Consider the following 19,521-nt stretch of genomic DNA (forward strand, 5'->3'; position numbering starts at 1 on the left):
GCGCAATTTTCGCAAAAAGGGATGCAGTTTTTTCCTTACGTATTAATATATAGATTATGTACTTACTGTAATATAACATACCTAAATTATTAAACAGAAAACCCGTTCAGTTCAACGAACATCATGTAGTTTTTTACTGTGACCATAACAAACAAAAAAATAAGGTTTTTTTTCATGAGTTGTTTTGTTTTTAGTCGAAAATAATTTAACCAAAAAAATAATTATATGTTTTCTTACAAGGCCGGTCGTGCGTCCGACTCGCAATTGGCCTTTTTTTCTTCATACTAACTTATAGCTGATTTTAATAGCCTTGTTTCTATTTTTTTTTTTTTCGCTCGGATAGATAATGACATGTTGTTATTATTTCATGACTCATATATAAGGTTCAATGAATAGATTTGTAATAATACACGATACGACGCGACGTATCGCTCGAAAAATAACCGTACACCAAATAGTCTTATAACATTTGCTCGCTCCCGAACGAGCAGTCGTTTTCGCATATCAAACTCTGTATTGTCGAAAATTAAATGGACCTAATGCCACTCGTTTTAGAGTAGCAAATCCTGTGCTTCTAATTGTTGTTTTACACAAACTTTATCAGACACCTGCGCTAAAAAATCGTAGTTAAAATGGAGCTTTAGCTTAGCAAATAAGATTTATTTCACTCCAATGTTCTAGTATTTCCATACTTAAAAAGGACTCGTCGATTGCGAGCAAGCAAATCTCGTACTAAGGCTACAGAAGGCTGACAACACACGACAGACTGAATTTATTACTGCATTTACAATTGTCGTCATTATCATTATCTTTCTCAGTTTACTAATTTTCTGCCACTGGACTCAAGCCGTCTTCATAGGGCAGAGCATGTAAAGCTAAGAACCGTCAAATTATCGCTGCCTCCGTACTACACGATGGATCGATCCGGGAGTCTGTGAAATTAAATTTATCTGCTATGTGTTTAACGCTAAGAAGTTTCCAGTGTTGCCGAAAACATGCCGATAAGAAACTCAGCGGCAGTGCGATCAACTTTCCACGATCTTGTGCAGTCAGTTTGTGCCACAAAGTGTGAGTGTGCCTAATGCGACGAAAGACAAGATAAAATATTAACGAACAAAAAGTATCCATTGTGTGTTAACGCTTAGAAGTTTCTAGTCGCTTTGTTGACGATACTCGTAACAAATGAGACGTTGTAGTGTATTTGACAGGCTGCCGCCCTCTGGCCTGTTAAACAGCTTATTGTAATCTAAGTGGGTGTCGTCTTTGTTTGGCATTAAAAGGGACTTATACAAATGGAAGGTCGGCATTTCTCTATGCACAGCCATTTTACTAATTACCCGGAAACGTCGTAACTTAACCACCATTTGTGACGTAATTGCCTTGATGGATGTGGGACAAAATGCATGTTGAATTTAGAAAACATGATCATCACCATCAGCCTGATTTATATCTCACTGTTGGGCACAGGCGCTCTCTCCCATAGAAAAGAGAAATGAAGAGCTTAATTCCACCACGCTGCTGCAATACAAGTTGGCGGTTGTAAGCTGGTGATGCTAGTTACTATACCATCATTCATTGATAAATGAAAGTGCAATAGGCAAAATGAAAACTTTGGGTTTTAGTTTGGTATTCTCTCTTCTATCTACTAACAACACTTCATAGGATTAACAAATTGATATAGAGCAATTTACTCTCTGTCTAGGTATAGAAAAGTACCTTATTGGGAGGAAGAAATTTCAAAGAAAAGAATATGAAAATAATTGCTCTGAAGTTTTAACACGATTACGTTTCCGGAAAGCAAAGTTGGCGAGATCTTTAACAAAGGCTTTTGTGCGAATAAACGTTTCCACACAATTGTTCCGCACCAACTAGTACGAGTTACGATAGTCTATGTGGATGTAAAGTTACTTTATGATAATATCTTAAGAATAGAAAATAGAGTGATTTTTATATTATTTACCGGCATTCTCCCCGCTATCTGTAAAAGCTTAAATTAAACTAGATTACCCAATAGGCCTTTTGCATCATCATTCATCAATCATAACTTACAATCGAGTTTAATTATGTCAAGTACCTATACATATTAATACAGGTGCTTATAGTCACTACAGAATGAAGTACACTGTAAATCAAACGTTTAACAATACAGTTATCAATTCGAGCAAGTGAATCCTTTAATTATTATAAACTTTATTATTTGATACTATTTATAATGTACATCCCGTTAAACACAGTGTTTCACAGATTATTTTTTAATCACTAATATGACTGACACTATATTATATCTTTATTTGTTAAACAATTGGTTATAAGAAATATATAATAAAAAAAATATTTTTATTGACATATATTTGCGTCTAAAATGAAATGATACAAAATGACTGAAAAAGAACTGGCTAAGTATCGCTACACGCTTAGGGTGAATTACTGGTTTCCAGGTGGCCCTAAATATTAATAAAATAATAATTGAACAGACAGATACAAAATATAAATGATACAGCGATAACGTAGAAAATACAGGTTACATCAATGCAAGAAGTACTTACAATATCTTTACTAACGAAAACCATGAAAGTTTTTGAGATGTATGAACTCATACCAAGGTTCTGCTGCACGTTCCTGTTAGCGTAGCGAGCGTAAAGGACGAGCTTGTCGCATTATGAAGAGTTACTCATAAAAGAAATAGGTCACTGCAGGGGATGGTTCATCGTTTGCGTTCCAAGGATAAGGTTTTTTTTTTTCATTAATCGCTGTGCAACAAAAAATATGGTTCTACGAGTATATCAAAATCATTTTCATATAACTCTTTGATCGCATGCTTTAATTTGAAACAGGCATATTGAAAAAATAATTAAGGCTTACACGCAGACTTTTTTTTTCGTTCATCGGTAAAGTTTATATATTTTTAAATCTTTAATGGACATAAAATGGAAAGTGGCATAACATTTTTTAATGTAAAAAATATGTATTATTAATAATTCATACATGCAGTATAAATGGAAGTAAGGAGTATGCACTTACGAAAAAAATAAAGTGGCTTTTAAAATACTTGTTTTTAATAATATGTTAAAATTCGCTTAATGCAGACTCATGGCATGATAACTACGAGTATGTGTGCATTTGTGACATCGTTAATGTGTGCATGTGTGGAAATCCCTGGGGATTTCATAAATACCCAAATCAATAATCTATATATAATAATAATCTTTGCTTATAATTTAACATAATAAAATATAAGATAAGAATTTAAAAAAAAATGAAAATCAATAACTAATATTGTGTAATAGTTGTGTATCTATACTAATACCTAAAGCTTGTGTTTTTATGTTTGATCGCGCTATGGAACTACTAGGGGTAGTTCCATAGCGCGATCAAACATAAAATTTTGTTAGCTTTTGACAGCAAATCTCGGGAAAGGTAAATGGGGTATGTTGCATCACGCTACGATCCATAGGAGTCAAACAAACGTAGTAAACAAGTCGACGCGATGGGTCGGGGTATAGGTATTGTGTAAAAAAATGTAAGAAAGTTAACTTTAAAAAATACTCAAATCACTGTAGGTGTATAATATTTGAAGTGTTCCCTCGATTTCTTCCCTTCAACATATATTGACCGGATGAAAAAGGTGCCACATTCGAAGTATGCCGGCATAAACAAAGAAAATCATATTGGTTTATAAATAACAGCGTTCTGAAGTGAGAAACATAAAAAAAGTACAACCGAATTTAGAATCTCCTCCTTTTTTGTTTAAGTCGCTAAAAAACCGTAACAATCGCAGACCGTAACCGTAGCATTCGGGCAACAGCCAGTTGTAAGATAAACAAATTAGCTGTCAAACAATTGCGATAGTAAATGGTGCATAATCATAACGGTGATGTTTGATTGGGTGGAAGATATGTACGTATGATACACATGTGATTGGCGTGGCCCAAAAATTATACGTAGATTACAACACCTGCGTTCACGCCTCCGCTATTTATCAGAGGTGTAAATAAAAAGTGCTCTAACTTTACTAAAATAAACTAAATAAAATTTAAAACGTCTTTGAAACAACAGCAGCGGACACAGTTCCTAAGATGCTGGCAGCATTGCTCCTTAGGATGACCAAACTAATTATTTGGCCAAGGTAACTGACCGCTCTAGGATCACCGGTAGACTCAATAACCCTTTTTGATAATTCTTTAAAAGGGGCTCGAGCCCCTCCGGACCCCACGGTCCCAAAGTCTACTCCAAAAGGCACAAAAATGAAACTGCTATGGATAGCAGGAGAGTAGATGAAACCTGGAGGTTTTCATATTAAAGCCTCTTGGCTTGCTCGGTACTGGTAGCAGCCGCACCCACCATTGACGAGGTAACCTGGATGTGTGATGCAGTTAGGGTATCGATACAAGTTCCATCCCACACAAGTGACCTTCCTAGCCTTCAAGAAATGAGCGTCATGAGGTGTAAATTAAATAACAAGATACTAATATTATGCCGTGTGGTTACGGGAGATGAGAAGTGGCCAGTGGCGTGCATAGAGGGTATACACAGGGTATGCAGATGATATAAAATAACGAAAATATCCAGCACGAGTTATAAAAACATAAGGGTAGACTTTTTATAAAAGTAACAATGCCTATCCTTAAGTTTTTTATAACTAGTACTGGATTTTTTTTTCGCTTAATATAATCTGCATACCCTGTGTATAAACTCTATGCACGCCACTTGGGGTGACAACTGTATCCTGATCTACCTGCTGTAAGTATACATCGGCACAAAATGTTTGTCCAGTTTATAACAATGAGGTAAACTCAGAATAAAACTAAAACTGATAGGTAGATACTCAGGTATGTATCAGCCTCGATGATATTGATACAAGACATTGAAGACGACTAATAGAGCATGTCGACCATTCGATTCAGTTTCAGTTTTTTGCTGCTTCTTTAAATAATATCTGTAGCAACAATGCAGTTATTTGAGAAGAGTAAAGTATTTTCGTATTTACCTAGTAATGGTACTTACCTACCCATTTTATTTTTATGATCTGATCGATGCGTCATAATATGCATTTTACACTTTATTATATATAATTATTATACATCTTGGGTTTCTTTTCTTATTTTTAAATATATTTTATGTATGTTTATATATACAACAATATCATACAAATATAATATATATTCATAATATAGTGCTTTTACGCCTTTAGTTGTCTGGAAGAGATATAGCTTTAAGGCCGCTAAATTTTACTATCTATCTAACTTCCTCTTTGTATTTTTATTTTGTGTTGTACTTTATCTGTGGTGTCCCAAAAAGTTAAGACCTAAGTTACCTATTATAATATTAAAGCTAAAGAAACCAGTCTGATTTGAATTTGATTTAAGACGTAGATTGCGGATGAAGTCGTATGTCTTTGAATCTTACCAAATAAGTTTACCATACTTAAACAAATATTATGGAAAAAGTGACGTAGTTTTATCAGTGGGACTTCGTCGAATAGGTCTTCTGAGGAACAAAGAAAATTGTGGTACAAAAATAACATGCTATAAAAAGTTATTAAGATCAACTCAAAAAGGTGTGCTTACAAGCTGAACTTGACATTACGATTGTCCATTACGTAAATATTCACAGAGCACTGAACTCAAAACTTGGATTTGTTGGACGTCATTTCAACAGACATCTGACGTTTGTGACGATTGGAATCCTTGTGCCTTTGAAATCTCTCACTCTCTCTCTCTCCCTCTCAAAACGCACATAACTTCTAACTCAATCAAATTTACATGTGCGTCCTGGTATTCCCGAAATTGAATTCTAATTATTATGCTTAGTGTTAATAACTGCAACCACGCTTTTTAGACTGAAACAGCGATGCTGCTTAGCGGTAAATATAAGTATGACGGTAGTAAGTAAATCCCCAGTGGAGCTCTGATACAAACAGCTCGACTGATGCTATTATTATATAATTATTTCTCTAATTCGAATATACCTATTTTTAGGTAGTTTCCTCTTAGGCCCTTTCCGATTAGCCTAGTAGGTATTTTGACGACCTCCCTGGCGCTGCGGTGAGCGCTGTGATTTAAACTAGGAGGTCCCGGGTTCTATCTACAGCGGGCAATTTATACTTTTTGAATTTTCTCTAGTACGGTTTGAGTATTTGCCGTGACTAGTTGCCGCCCTGCCGACAAAGACATACCCCTGAACGATTAAGCGTTCCGGTACAATTTCGGTAAGAAACCGATTAGGGGCGTGGGTTTAAATACGTATAACTGCCCATAGCCTTAACAGGTTAGCCCGTCACCATCGTAGACTGCATCATCACTTACCAGTACATGAGATTTGCAGTCAAGGGTGACTTTTAGTGGATTAAAAAAAAATGTACAACCTCATTTGGCGTGCTGATGCATCACGATACAACACAAATCCGACTTAACGCACTGAGAACGGCAATCCGCATTATAATGTCTCTTTCACAACAATTAACGTTTCAATCAAACTTTCGGAACGAAGTAATATCGTTTTTATGGTACTTTCTTTGTTACGTTTTACGACTCTTAAACAATATCGAATGAGTGTTATGAGAATTTTTTTTTTGTGTTAATCTACTAGTTTCTGCATTCAGCCACGCCCACGACGACTTTAATTCCTTTAAAATACGGGCCAGTAATTGTTAGGTTAGGTTAGGAGTAAACTTCATTTTTGACAGCCGATCGGCGCAAGTGTCGCTTTCTGAGTCCAAGGCCGTAGGTTCGATTTCCACAGCTGGAAAATGTTTGTGTGATGAACATGAATGTTTTTCAGTGTCTATTATAAGTATTTATGAATATTATTCATAAAATTATTCATCGGTTATCCTAGTTACCATAACACAAGCTACTCTAACTCCATAGTTGGATTGAGAGGCTAGATGTCGATATACTTTCTCCTGCTTAACAATTTCTGGCTTGTCAGGGGGAAGGGTGTTAAACCTATACCTACTGGTACGATTTACTGGTACTGTTTTTTTTAACTTATGGTACTTATTTATTTAACATAGCATCTCACTGACATCAAAATATATCAAACATATAAGGGGCGGGGAATTTATTTCTTTGTATATAATACATATAAAACGGCAGTTTCTCTGCAAATTATATATGGGAGACTGATCCTTTGAGTCCAGGATTTACACAGAAAACGATCTTAGAACTTGACTTTTGCTAAGTGTGTTGGTGTTCAAGCGTGAACATGAACTCGACCTACATAAAATAACTGATCGTCATGGCGAATCACGCAAATGACTGATTATATTCATCATGAAGTTACACTCGTTGCTTCTAAAGCACCGTATAATTAAAGTCAGCTGTTAATTTAACTAAACACAGAGTTTGCGCTCGAGTCGAGGTTTTTTCTAAGCTACAGTAATGAGAGTTACCAGTATATCATCTGCAAACTCTGTGCATATCCTCTACGCACGCCAATGTTTTCAAGTTGATATCGTTTGTTGCAAAAACGGGTTGGAGGGCATTAAACGTGCTCCTTGAGGCTCAGGGATCGAGAAAATTTATTCTCCTAATCAGTAGTCGTAACCACTAACAATAGAGTAACGATTCAGATAGGCCATTAATTTTTGCTTGCAAGTAACACCTAAGTCAAGTTTTGCGCAAGTTTTGTATTGTGGCCCCCTTTACTTATTACAATACAAAATTTAGATAACCTACCATTACCATATTGAGATCCGACCCCGTTACCTACATAATATACAATTTAAATTTCAAAACAGTATCAGTGACATGGTTATTGCAGGCAGCGAACGCTATCGAATTCTCGCAGATCTTACTAGAATGAGTTAGACATTTTGGGCCTTAGAAATACGAGTATATAAGTTCTGAGCGCGTTTTTCTTATGATTTTCTGCCACCATTTTTTAAATAAGGTGTCTGAAATTGACCAAGCTATGGCGCATTCAGGTCATCATCCCGGTCCCAAGGGCGCTCAGAGATATAATATTATTTTATATAGAAATGCAACGTCGCAACGAAGCAGAATTTTTTTGATTACTATTTCGTGCCAACCGCCAACTTAGAAAACACGAATACAATGTCATTTTCTAAAAAAATAATCCTAGCCAGATCGATTTATCGCCCCCGTAACCCCCTGTATACTGAATTTCATGAAGAAAGTTGGAGCCGATTCCGAGATTCTAATTATATATATACCTACAAGGATTGCTGGTTACAATGTAAAAGATTACAATAGTGCTGGTGTGGCTACATATTATGGGCAAACCCTTCCTTTGGGAGAGGCCTTTAGTCCAGCAGTGGACTGTTATAGCCTATTGATTATTTCTCTCTCTTGATTAGATTTCTTTGATTGAAATTCTACATATTCCTGTTATTAACTAAAAATGATAAAACTTAAACTTAAGGACGGCCAGCCTGCATTAGTGCAGAGTCAATGAACGAATGAATACACTTTTATTGTACACCACATAAACACATTATAAATAAAAATTTAACAAAAAGTATACAATTTGGCGGCCTTATCGCTACATATCAATGTCTTCCAGACAAACAAAGGCGTAAAACACAGCTCAAGAAGAGAGGTGGGTGGTGCATATAAATAAACATATATATTTGCATATATAAATATAATAAACTTACAGTATAATATATAGATAATGATAATTAATATATACCTATAGAATGAATACCAATAATACATAAATATATACAATACTAGATGCCCTGCGGCTTCGCCCGCGTAATTTTGGGAGGCAGCGTACTGCTACATAGGCATACTGCATCATATATGAGATTTTTAGATTTTTTCACAAACATTTTTTTATCTTACGTAATTTTTTTTTTCGATAAAAAGCATACTATATTATTTCTAATACCTCCAAGAATATGTATAAAAAGTTTCATAAAGATCGGTTCAGTAGTTTTCGCGTGAAAGCGTAACAAATAAACTTACATTCACATTTATAATATTAGTAGGGATTAGTAGGGATTGTCAAACCCCTAACAAAACAGAAGAGAATAGGCATGTTAATGTTCCGAAGATTCAGATAAAAAATTAACTTTAACAAGTTTTTTAAAAATGGTAATAGACTGTGCCTCTCGGAGCAGTTTGCTCTTTGTTTATGTCTTCGAGAAGAGGCCTGTGCCGAGCAGTGAAGAATATATCCAGCTGAGAAGAAATCCTACTAAGATTATAAATGTGAAAGTGTGGATGTCTGTTACCTAATCACGCAAAATTGGCTCAACGGATTTGGATGAAATTTGGCATGCACGTCGCCCTTGAAAAGGAAAAGAACATAGCTTTTTTATCCAGATTCCTTAGGTAGTTCCCGAGGAAAGATTGAAAGTTTTTTACGAGCTAAGCCGCGGGCTGACAGCTTTAAATTTAAAAATTGTTAACGAGGGAAGCTTTAGACCCAATTCTGAAGTCCACGCAGACGAAGTCCCCGCAGAAGCTAGTGGTATTTAAGTAAAGTTCTCTTTACCAGATCTAATGAAAACCACCTAACATTTGAAGTAGTTTAAACCTTTTCAGGAAGCTCCATTTGCTTCATAAATAGGCGATAGGTATTAGTATTATCTCTATAATGCCATTGGTTTGTGTCGTGCAATTGCAAACCTCGTTCTCAATAACACAATACTTCAAATATTTCCTTCTTCACCCAGCTTTTAAGGTAAACACGGTTGTCTACAGATATCATACTCTACGACTCTACTCTACCTACCCTTATACAGCTAAAGATTTCCTTGCGACTAGATTTTATTTCCGATTGCTATAGTTAAAAAACGTTATATTAAATACGGCAAAAAAAGAAGAAAAATTTAAAAGTTCATTAATACAATTACAACAAATTGTAAATTATGCTACCAGGTCAGCCACAGTATCAGCCACAGACATCAGGGCAATTTCCCAAATTGCCCTGATGTCTGTCTCAAAATGTCTGCCCTGAGACCTCCCACTTTTAATAAACACAACATTACTCACATAACAGAAAAAAATATTTATCTGAAGAATACATAAAACTGATTAACTTTAACCTTAACGATAAACAATGTTTAAGATTTCCTCAACAAGATAATTTAATTAGCGTAACTAAATGTCACTTTTTATTAATAAGCTATACGGAAGGAAGTAGCTACTCCAGCTAGGCTGAAACGGACATTGTTCTGTAAATAGCCCATTAGAAATTTTTGTTATTTATCACTACTGTATGGATATCTGCAAAAACGCGTGGAGTTTACTGATTGTTAGCCTGCCGGTTTCAGGTTCGATTCTTTTAGCATATACCTGTAATGTGACCGAAGGACAACGCACTATCCAATCTCTGTACTAATAACTACTATACATGCAAGTGTGTGTCTACTATGTGTTGGTATGTTACCTATGTTCAGATTGCTTGCACCTTTGAGACGGAGATAGGAAGCTCTTTCCTAATAAAACTCTCTTAAAACCCTCTTAATAAAACTCTCTTATTTCTGTACAGCTTAGCTGCCAACATTGTCATGAGAATATTGTGCATCTTGGAGACCACCACAGGATAACTTTTTGTGCTGCGATAATAAACGGTTCCCTCGGTATTTTTAGAAAACAGATAAATTGTGGACCCCAGTGGCTGGCAATAGCTCGGTTTATACTGGGTTGGTAGAAAATTAGATACTAAAAAGTAGGTAGTAGTTTTTAGATTAATACAATAGAATATAGATCAACTGCTGAGTTTCTTGCTGGCTCCTTCTCTTTAGAATCCGGTGGTGGAGTCAACACAAGCAAGACGAACTTTAAATTTCTGAAGTGCCCATATTAGGTCTAGGTACTTGAAATAAATTTAATTCAAATGTTGCGCTAACTATTATATATTATATACTTATCAGTACCAGTGTTCTACTCGAATTTTGCTATTTTTCTTGTATACATAGGTACCCAAAGATTACGAAAGCGGCTATTAAAAAAAACGCAACTTTGCATGCAGTTACGTCTGGCCGTGCGAAAATAAACAATTGCCTGAATTTCTAGTTCCGTTTTGTACGAATGAATGGATGCCCGGATCGCATTCGTAAATTATTATAATAACGCACTCGGCATTGCCAGTGTGGCGCAATGAAAGTGAAACTACTGTCACAGACAACAACCGAACGAGTGTCGCTTGGCGCCTTTGGTTCGTTGACGTTAATAACGCTTTTGAAACACTTCATACTATCGCTCGGATTGAGTAAGTATAGGTATTAGGGATGGGATGGGTATTAGCCATGGGAGAGAGGGACCTTCCACAGGGCAACACTTCACGGGCATCCAAGAAGCACGACAAACAAAGTACGCTCTGTGTCATCAAAAAAAAAGAGAGTTCTGTGAAAAGAAGCTCTACTAACTACCTACTATTAGAAAAAAAAGTATGAAAATGTGCAAGTGACAAAAACCGGCAGCCTAATGGCCTGCGGTAAACAACGGAAATTTTCTAATTCCCGGCTGGTACGTACCAAACATTAGTTCTTGATAGATACAACTCTATATCTAACAATCTTTATCCGGACGAGGGGCGATACGGCTTTTGAAGTTAATGTTATAATCGCAAAATATAAGGCCGCCTTTGCACCCTAACACTATGTACTTTTGTCTTTGTTTTTCTTTGTGTATTGTTGAAATTAAGTTATTCTAACTATCTATCTATCATTCGAAAAAGGAAGGATTTGGTCAATTTGTCGGCTAGAAATGTTGTTTAAAAAAACAACTATGTAGGTATTTTCATACTTATGTTTTGATAAATTATTCTTTGAGTAAAAGTTTTGCATAATATATAAGTTGACGTATTTTAACAATATTTTACTGTATTAATACTTGAGTCAACGGGTCAGTCTAGTCAGTGCGTGCATTTTATAATAATTATCATAATATGCATATAAAATTTGTCTGCTATGTTTCAATTAGAAATAGTTCTTTATTACTTAAAAAAGGAGTAATAATTATATCTACAGCTCTATTCATATTACTCTTCGCAAATAAAATATATTTGCAGATCAATTCTGTGTCATATGATAAGCCGATCAAACGTGTGACGTTTCGAAATAATAAAAAATAAGGTAGGACAATAGGTAGGAAAAATATCAGCTAAGAACACCGAGTGTTTATTATAAAAAGTGACAGCGCAAATGTTATCAGCACTTAAGTGACATCGACATTTGTGAGCTATGTTATCAACGGTATCGCTTCTTGGGTTATATTTAGATGAATTTTGTTTGATGATTGATATCTACTGCTTCCTTACCTCTCTATGTAGTATTACTTGCGACTGATCTCGGCCACGTACCTCTACGACTTCTGATTTCCCGTGAGATGAAGGAATATTCCGGCAAAGTCTTGGGGTGTCATACTAAACATGTTAATGAATGATCGCAGATAATCAATGGTTAGAATACGTCTAAAGAAGGCAACGAACAAACAAATGGTCAACTGTTTAAACATCTAAGGCCTTGCAAATAAACGTGGAATAACGTAATAATTATTGAGTGTTTTGTCACACTTCATTTTGAGCACCTTTCAAATGTCGGGGCGGGACAAACGCTGAATTATTTCCCGTTAATTTGTTTTATTTCCGTAATAATACTGTAATGGCCTTACCATTACAGTATTATCACGGATTTCACTAAGCGAAGTCCAAAAAATTAACTCCATTCAACATTATAGGATGACAATGTTGAAGGGAATTCATTTTTCGGACGGATTATTATCTCCCGTCCTGTCTCATAGGAAAGAGAGATTTAAAGATACGTCGAACCGGGCTGCACCAATGAAAGTTGGCGGGCTTTTTTTTATTATCACCTATTGGCTGTAAGTCGATGTCGTGACCTGTAGTTGAACATAGTATAATACTAGCTGTTGCGGTTTATTACAAATCCCGTGGGAATGGCATGTTTGCCTTTCGTCCTTTCAACTAACTTTACGCCAAAAATCAAGTTGAATAGTTACTTAGTGAGGACGTGAAGGCAAACAAACAAAGAAAGACACTTGCGCATTTATATTATTAGTATTGATGCCACTGGGCAAACGAGGCAGTCAAAAGTGTAACTGATGAGCAAATCGATCGCATTGTCTCAGAAATCCGAGAGTCTTTGATAAAAACAATCTTAGTTTACAACCACAAAAGGCATCAGGTGACTAGCAAACAACAGGAGTATCAGTAACAAACACTACGTAATCTTAACAATTGAGATTTTCATTGTTTAGGTACGTACTACGTCTTGTATAAGACACAAGTCAATGTAATGTGTTCATGTCGTAAACTGAGTGACAGCAATGCAGAGTACTTGTGTGGTTGTTTTAGTTTACTAGTAGCTGTTGCCCGCGACTTCGTCTGCGTTTGATTTTATTTTTTGATGTGGCATTAAATTTTGTTGTAGTTCTAAAAAAAATGCCTTAAATGAGGGGTTTGCTGCTGTCCGCTGAGGAGTTCTGTCCTCTATCTCCAACCACATTCATCAGATCTACACAAAGTTTGGGCAAAATTAAACACATATTATAACCTCTTATAGTACAACAATAATTATTTAAATCGGTTATAATTTGTCAGAGTTATGGTGTAAAATCGTCAAACACTTACCCCTCTCCTAAACGAACCGAGCTTAATGTCAGGAAAAAAAGGTATCCTATATTACTTCTAACACTTCCAAGAATATGTGTACAAAGTTTTATGAGGATCGTTTAAGTAGTTTTTGCGTGAAAGCGTAACAAACAACTTACATTGTCATTTATTATATTAGTAGAGATTAGTAGGGATAGGGATTACTTATTAAGTATTGACGTAATTGTAATTCGACATTTCCAACTGTTATTGTGTATCACGTGCCGCGTGGTAACGGCAGATCAGAACACATTTGTCACCACACCGCCTGTTCCTCGGGGTGTCCCTTTACGATTCAAGTAACGGAATATTCTATGTGCTGTACAGAGAACGCTGCTGCTCGCTCCTACCATCTACTGCGATCACCTGCCCATCTGTCTAGTGGTAATGGGCAAACCTTCTCGATAAGAGAGGCTTTATTCCAGCAGTGGGCCGTGTTGATTGCTTGGGTATTTGCCTAAAACTTATTTGCCAGCCCCATCATTTCTTAAGTTATTTTATAGAAAATTACAGATAGGTTGTATTAAAGTATTGTTATTTTACCATAACTTCTAAATATCGAGTTTCTAATATATCGTTAAAAATATAATCCTGAATGTCACCAAAGATTATTTTTTGGGAAAAAAAATCAATATGGCGGCTACGTGTTATGGTTTTAAAACGGCATTACTGTGGTTTTTTTCAGCATTAGTAATATTCTTTTATGGTTAGTTTGCAAATAAATTTTCTACACCATATACTTAATTGTGTGCCATCCACTGTTTTTGTTTCCTTCCACTGGGAAAGAAGACATATAGTTGAGAAAATACATTTAAATTCCACTCAAAGCCTTGAGATTGTCCAGCCCGTTGTTTAATTCATGGAATGCTAAAACGCGTAATGTAAGGGCCCTTAATTTGTATTAAACGAAACTAACGTAACCGCTGATTGGTAATCACGAGCCACGCCCGGCTAATGGACAATCGTGAACTGCCACTACAACAAGGCACGCGTCCGGATTATTGAAGACAGCTCTAAATGCGTTATAGTGTTGCAGTAATAACTCGTGCTAACCTAATTCTATCCGTTGTTTTAACTACTGTGGCCTTAGTACAAGTTTTTCTCGCTCGCAATTGAGGAGTCGTTTTCGAGTATGGAAATATTTGAACATCGGAGTACAATAGATCATATTTGCTTTGTTATGTCTCTCACGTAAATAATTTATAGAACAGCTTAGTTCTGCTGCCTATGCAGTAAAGGAGACACGCCACATGACGGACATAGAAACTGCTAGGCTAGACTATTTTAATTACTTTCACAGCATTGTGAAAACCTTAAACTTTTTAGCTCTGGATTTTTAAATAGCAGAAGTACGGAGTTTGCGACACGTAAACCAGTACAATAAGGCCCTTTGGCAGTTTAACTTACTTTGACAGTATTGAGTTTGATATGCAAAAACGAATCCTCGATTTAAAGCTAACAAATCTTGTACTAAGACTACTGAATTAGTTATGAAATCTTGTTAAAACAACTTTCGGTTCAGATCTTTTAGTCGCAGGCAGTAGAGCTTTTCGTGACCGAGCTCGTCCGGAGAAGTACTACCGCAAAGCAGCATTGCTGCGTTCTGATCTTCTTCTTCTTCTTCTTGATTTACGGAATCCTGTAAAGCGGACAAGAATTTCATATTATTTCGCTGTGATAAAACTACATGGATTATTAATTATTAATAGTGTTACTTCTTCTGACCTAATTTAGCCATCAGCTTAAACCTAGTTTGGCAAAAAAAACATACTTTATCATTTATCTCATTATAAACGCGTGTTTTCTTATAATTACAACAGTTGATGAGGTATTTACACTATTTAAAATGCTAATATTGCATCCCACTAATCCATCATCGTGTTGACGTTAATTTACAATTCACAATACTCGAAAATGACTTGCAGGCAAAAGTTTAGTACCAAGAGTCTAAGTAACACTCGTGAATAGACTTGCGACAGTTTTCAATAAACCATCAGATTACGGATAGATAGCTATCCCGATTATTAGACCATCATTCATCATCATTGTCAATCCATTACCGGCTTTTTCTATGCTCTGGTTCGAAGCTTTGGCCGTGGTTAGTTACCACCCTACCGACAATGACATTCTGCTAAGTGATTTAGCGTTCCGGTTTGATATCGCGTAGAAACTGATTAGGGTATGGGTTCAATACAACTGCCATCCCCTAACAGGTTATCGCGCTATCATCTGAGACTGCATCATCACTTACCACCAGGTGAGATTGCAGTCAAGGGCTAACTTGTAGTAGAATTAAAAAAAATTGCGTAATGCATTCGCGATAGGTTGCAATTTCAAAAAACTCGTCCTAAAACCTGTTGTTAATTCATTGTTTCATCTTGTTTCAGACGGGCGGTGCGGACAGTGCGAGCGGTGGCTCCGGTGGCTCTGGCATGGAGTGCCTGCAACTGCGCTCACCCCCCGGACCCTTCCACTACCTCATCTCGGAGCAGGCTAAGTCTCTCGTCGCGCTACAGGTTTGTCCAGCCCAAACATTTTATTAGTTGTAGAGCTTACTTCTTCTTAGTCGTGCTATCTTGACAGAGTGGTCGTGGCCATGGGCGGTACGCTCATGTTCAATGATGTTGTTGATACAATCATCAAAATCGTTGAATGTTTTTTCACTGGGAAAATAGTTAGCAAAAGCCAATGCACAATTCATATAGAGTCACTTTGAAGACATCCCAGTGACATAAGTGAGCGCTGTGGTCTTATAGGTAGGAGCTTCCGGTTTGATCCTTGCTAGGTGTTATGTCTAGTGAGAGGCTTCGGCCGTGGCATATAACTGATACACATTACAACTGATATCTGATACAACTGATAACATGACACATTTTTTTTTTGTTTTTTGTAAATTTGTAAAAGTATTTATTATTTAATAAATACTTTTACAAATTTACAAAAAAAAAATGTGCCAAACCCCTGACAGGTTCGCTGGAACCTCTCAGGCTACATCATCAGGTGAGATTATTGACAAGGGAAACACATAAACATCATTGACCAAACCTCCCACTTTGATGACTGCCTCCATATTTGGCTTGGTCAAATCTGAAGCAGCAGAGTTTTTTAATTCTTCTGGCAACGGCAAATTGTTTTATCTAACTTAAAATAATTAAGTTATCTAAGAGTAGCCGTGTGTGAGATATCGCAACTTCTATGATAGATCATGGATCATAAATGCTGTCTCACAGACTTGTTGAAGCAATAAACATGACACTTTTCACCCACTTTATAAGGTCAAATTAACAATACGAGCATATTGAACAAAAAATACTTTATGTATTTATGCGAGAAATCTATTGATGTTTCGTCACCGACCCGCGTTCAAACATGGCATGAATGCGATCGGGGTCACCAAGCTAGTAGATACCTACTGAGCCGTTCTAATAAACTTTTCAGAGGAGTACTTCATGTTCACGCCTCCTTAGGTCAATCTAATTAAGCAAGGTGGTCCTAGGTTATAGAAGGGCACATAATAGTAGGGTGTTCAGGTACCTGAACGCTCTTGAAATTGGCTTTAGATCGTTCAGAACTGAGGACACTGGCAACTTTGTTTCAAGGACCATTTAAGATCTTTGCACCATCTTTGCCGCTTTCTTGCTGGTGCTTTAATGGCGCCCCTGCTTCGAAAAACGCAGCTTTTATCAATGTAAGCTTGAAACATAAATAATAATAGAATATGCATTTTTAGGAACTCCAGAATGAAGTCGGGGCACTGCTCGAGTTCCGCGATCTCGTCATCGAGACATTCCCGAACCTGCGCTCCAAGATGGCACCGTCAACGCCAGCCAATGAGACACGTCGAGACTGGGAGCCCGGAGTACGCGTGCGACGAAAACTTGCTGGAGGAAGTGGTGACGCCGCAAGAACGAAACCCCAACCATCAGTCCAAGACTCGGGTTTTAGTACAGAAACATCTTGCGGCAAAGATGCCCATTCTTCGGCTTCTGCATCGACTTCTGCTACTCGATCCCGACCTCTCGAAGATGAATTATGGGCGCTCCTCGACGTCATACAACGGAAAGGTGTACGTTTACGAGATGAAGCGGAACTTTTGCGAGGAGAACTTGATGAAAGGCAGTCAGAAACAGCGGAGGAATCTTTCGCAAGAGCATTATCTACGGGATGCGGAGATTGTACGGACCTTGTGCGATTACGAAGCGAGCGGGATGCTTTGCTCGCCCGTGCGGCTCAACTGGAGGCGGCAGCCGCGGCTACCCCGCCTCCCCCACCCTCGACCCCCCTGGGAAGGCTGGACACTGCCTTGGATACGCCGACGCGTCCGCCACGAGTCTCCACCCCCGACTCCAAGAAGTTCGCTGCGATTCTCCTCGAGAGTAATCCCGTCGAGCTTCAACGACAATTACTTATTTCCACCGTTCAGAATCAGGTTGGTATTCCTATTTATTTTTTTTAAACCATGCTTATCGCAGTCTGTACACTTCAATATGTTAGTTCCTTGTTTTATATCCATGCTGTCCATTAATATACGGTAATGATTGGAACTTTTTGTGACGAACCTTTTGTCAGTGAAGTGAAGAATAAAGAGATATTTTGGGAAGGAATGTTCTAGGCTAATCGCGAGCAACAGTTTGTATTATGTTATACTATCTTAACCATTTACTCTTTGGTAAATTACTAATATCTTATTAAAGATTTAAATATATTATGGTTTGTCACTAATGTACCTACCAATTTGTTTTGTTTACTACCTGCTTAGTTAAGTTGTCGTTATGCAATAGGAACGTAATTTTGGTTGTTTCGCAAGTCACCGTTTATTACCGTAATGAAAATTTATTTCAAGTCTTAAAAGCTGTCTGTATACGGTAATGATTAGTCACTGACGATAGGTGAAAAGGAATTGCACAATTTTATCGTTTATCGACTTTCTCCGCTTTAGCCTGCGGTGGATCCGCAAACTGTTAATTCTATGTCTGGCAATCTAGAAATACTACATCATGCCAAACAACACATGATTTTTATTTTTTTCTTTTACTAGTAATTGAGTTTAGTAAAGAGCGTTTATGTTATATGAATCGCTTTGAATGAACTTATATAGTACATTATTACACTAGTCTTATGTACTCTGTGTACTGCTTATCACACTTGCCTGCGGCTCGCGTGCTTGATATTACCTAGAGTGTAATGTTTTTCTTTTTTAATTATTGAAACAATTAGTGAGAGTCACAAGCTGTTAGGGCTTCGGATTTACTTTCGGGGGGACAGAGTTCGTTTGACGGCACGCACCTTTAACTTGTCATACTTGTGTACGTTTTTAATTTATACAATTAAATATCACTTGCTTTAACGGTGAAAAATCATGTTGAGAACATCTGCACTCCATAACATTCTCAATGGCGTGTGAAGTCTACACTTGGCCAGCGTGGTGTACAGCGGCCACCATTCTGAAAGGAGACATGTGCCCTGTAGTACTTACCATTCTCAAAATGTGATTAAAATCGTTAACTGGGCACAAGTGTGGAGTTACCTTGCGGATTTCCATGATATATTATAAATATTAAGTTTAATTTGCTATAAATCCGCGAAAAGCAGGCAAATCTGTATGGTGTAATTTATAATTTCTTCAATAATTAATTAAGCTTAATTTTTATAATGAACTAGGCCAAACCACCGCGCTCGTATCATAATTTATTAAGCAACAAAAAACACACACCAAGTTAGCTGTTAAATTATGCAATCATAACCCTATAATTATCTAAGTACTTACATATAATATACCTACCCATAATAAACGGGCAAGTGGCAATTCCACGCTAACTACCTTTGTAAGTTAGTTTAATTGCGGAACAAGTGAAGTAACAACACTTTGTACAATTATTGTCGCCGACAAAGCTGTTTTGTCCGCTAACGAGTGTTCAGATGACGTAATAC

At 36.9% G+C, this 19,521-nt stretch overlaps 1 protein-coding gene across 2 annotated transcripts in view; it reads left to right on the plus strand.

Moving 5' to 3' along the window:
- LOC120627196 (actin cytoskeleton-regulatory complex protein pan1) overlaps positions 1 to 19,521 on the plus strand; it is a 117,417-nt gene that overhangs the window by 81,970 nt on the left and 15,926 nt on the right. For both annotated transcript variants that reach the window (XR_005658899.1, XM_039895057.1), the window contains exons 2-3: positions 15,978 to 16,106; positions 17,321 to 18,019. Coding sequence is in view for 1 of the 2 variants with exons in the window: in XM_039895057.1 (XP_039750991.1) it covers positions 15,978 to 16,106; positions 17,321 to 18,019 (828 nt within the window). In the remaining variant the exon portion in view is untranslated. The remainder of the gene's footprint in view (positions 1 to 15,977; positions 16,107 to 17,320; positions 18,020 to 19,521) is intronic.

The sequence above is a fragment of the Pararge aegeria genome, chromosome 11 (genome assembly GCF_905163445.1).
Source record: "Pararge aegeria chromosome 11, ilParAegt1.1, whole genome shotgun sequence".
NCBI lineage: Eukaryota > Metazoa > Arthropoda > Insecta > Lepidoptera > Nymphalidae > Pararge > Pararge aegeria.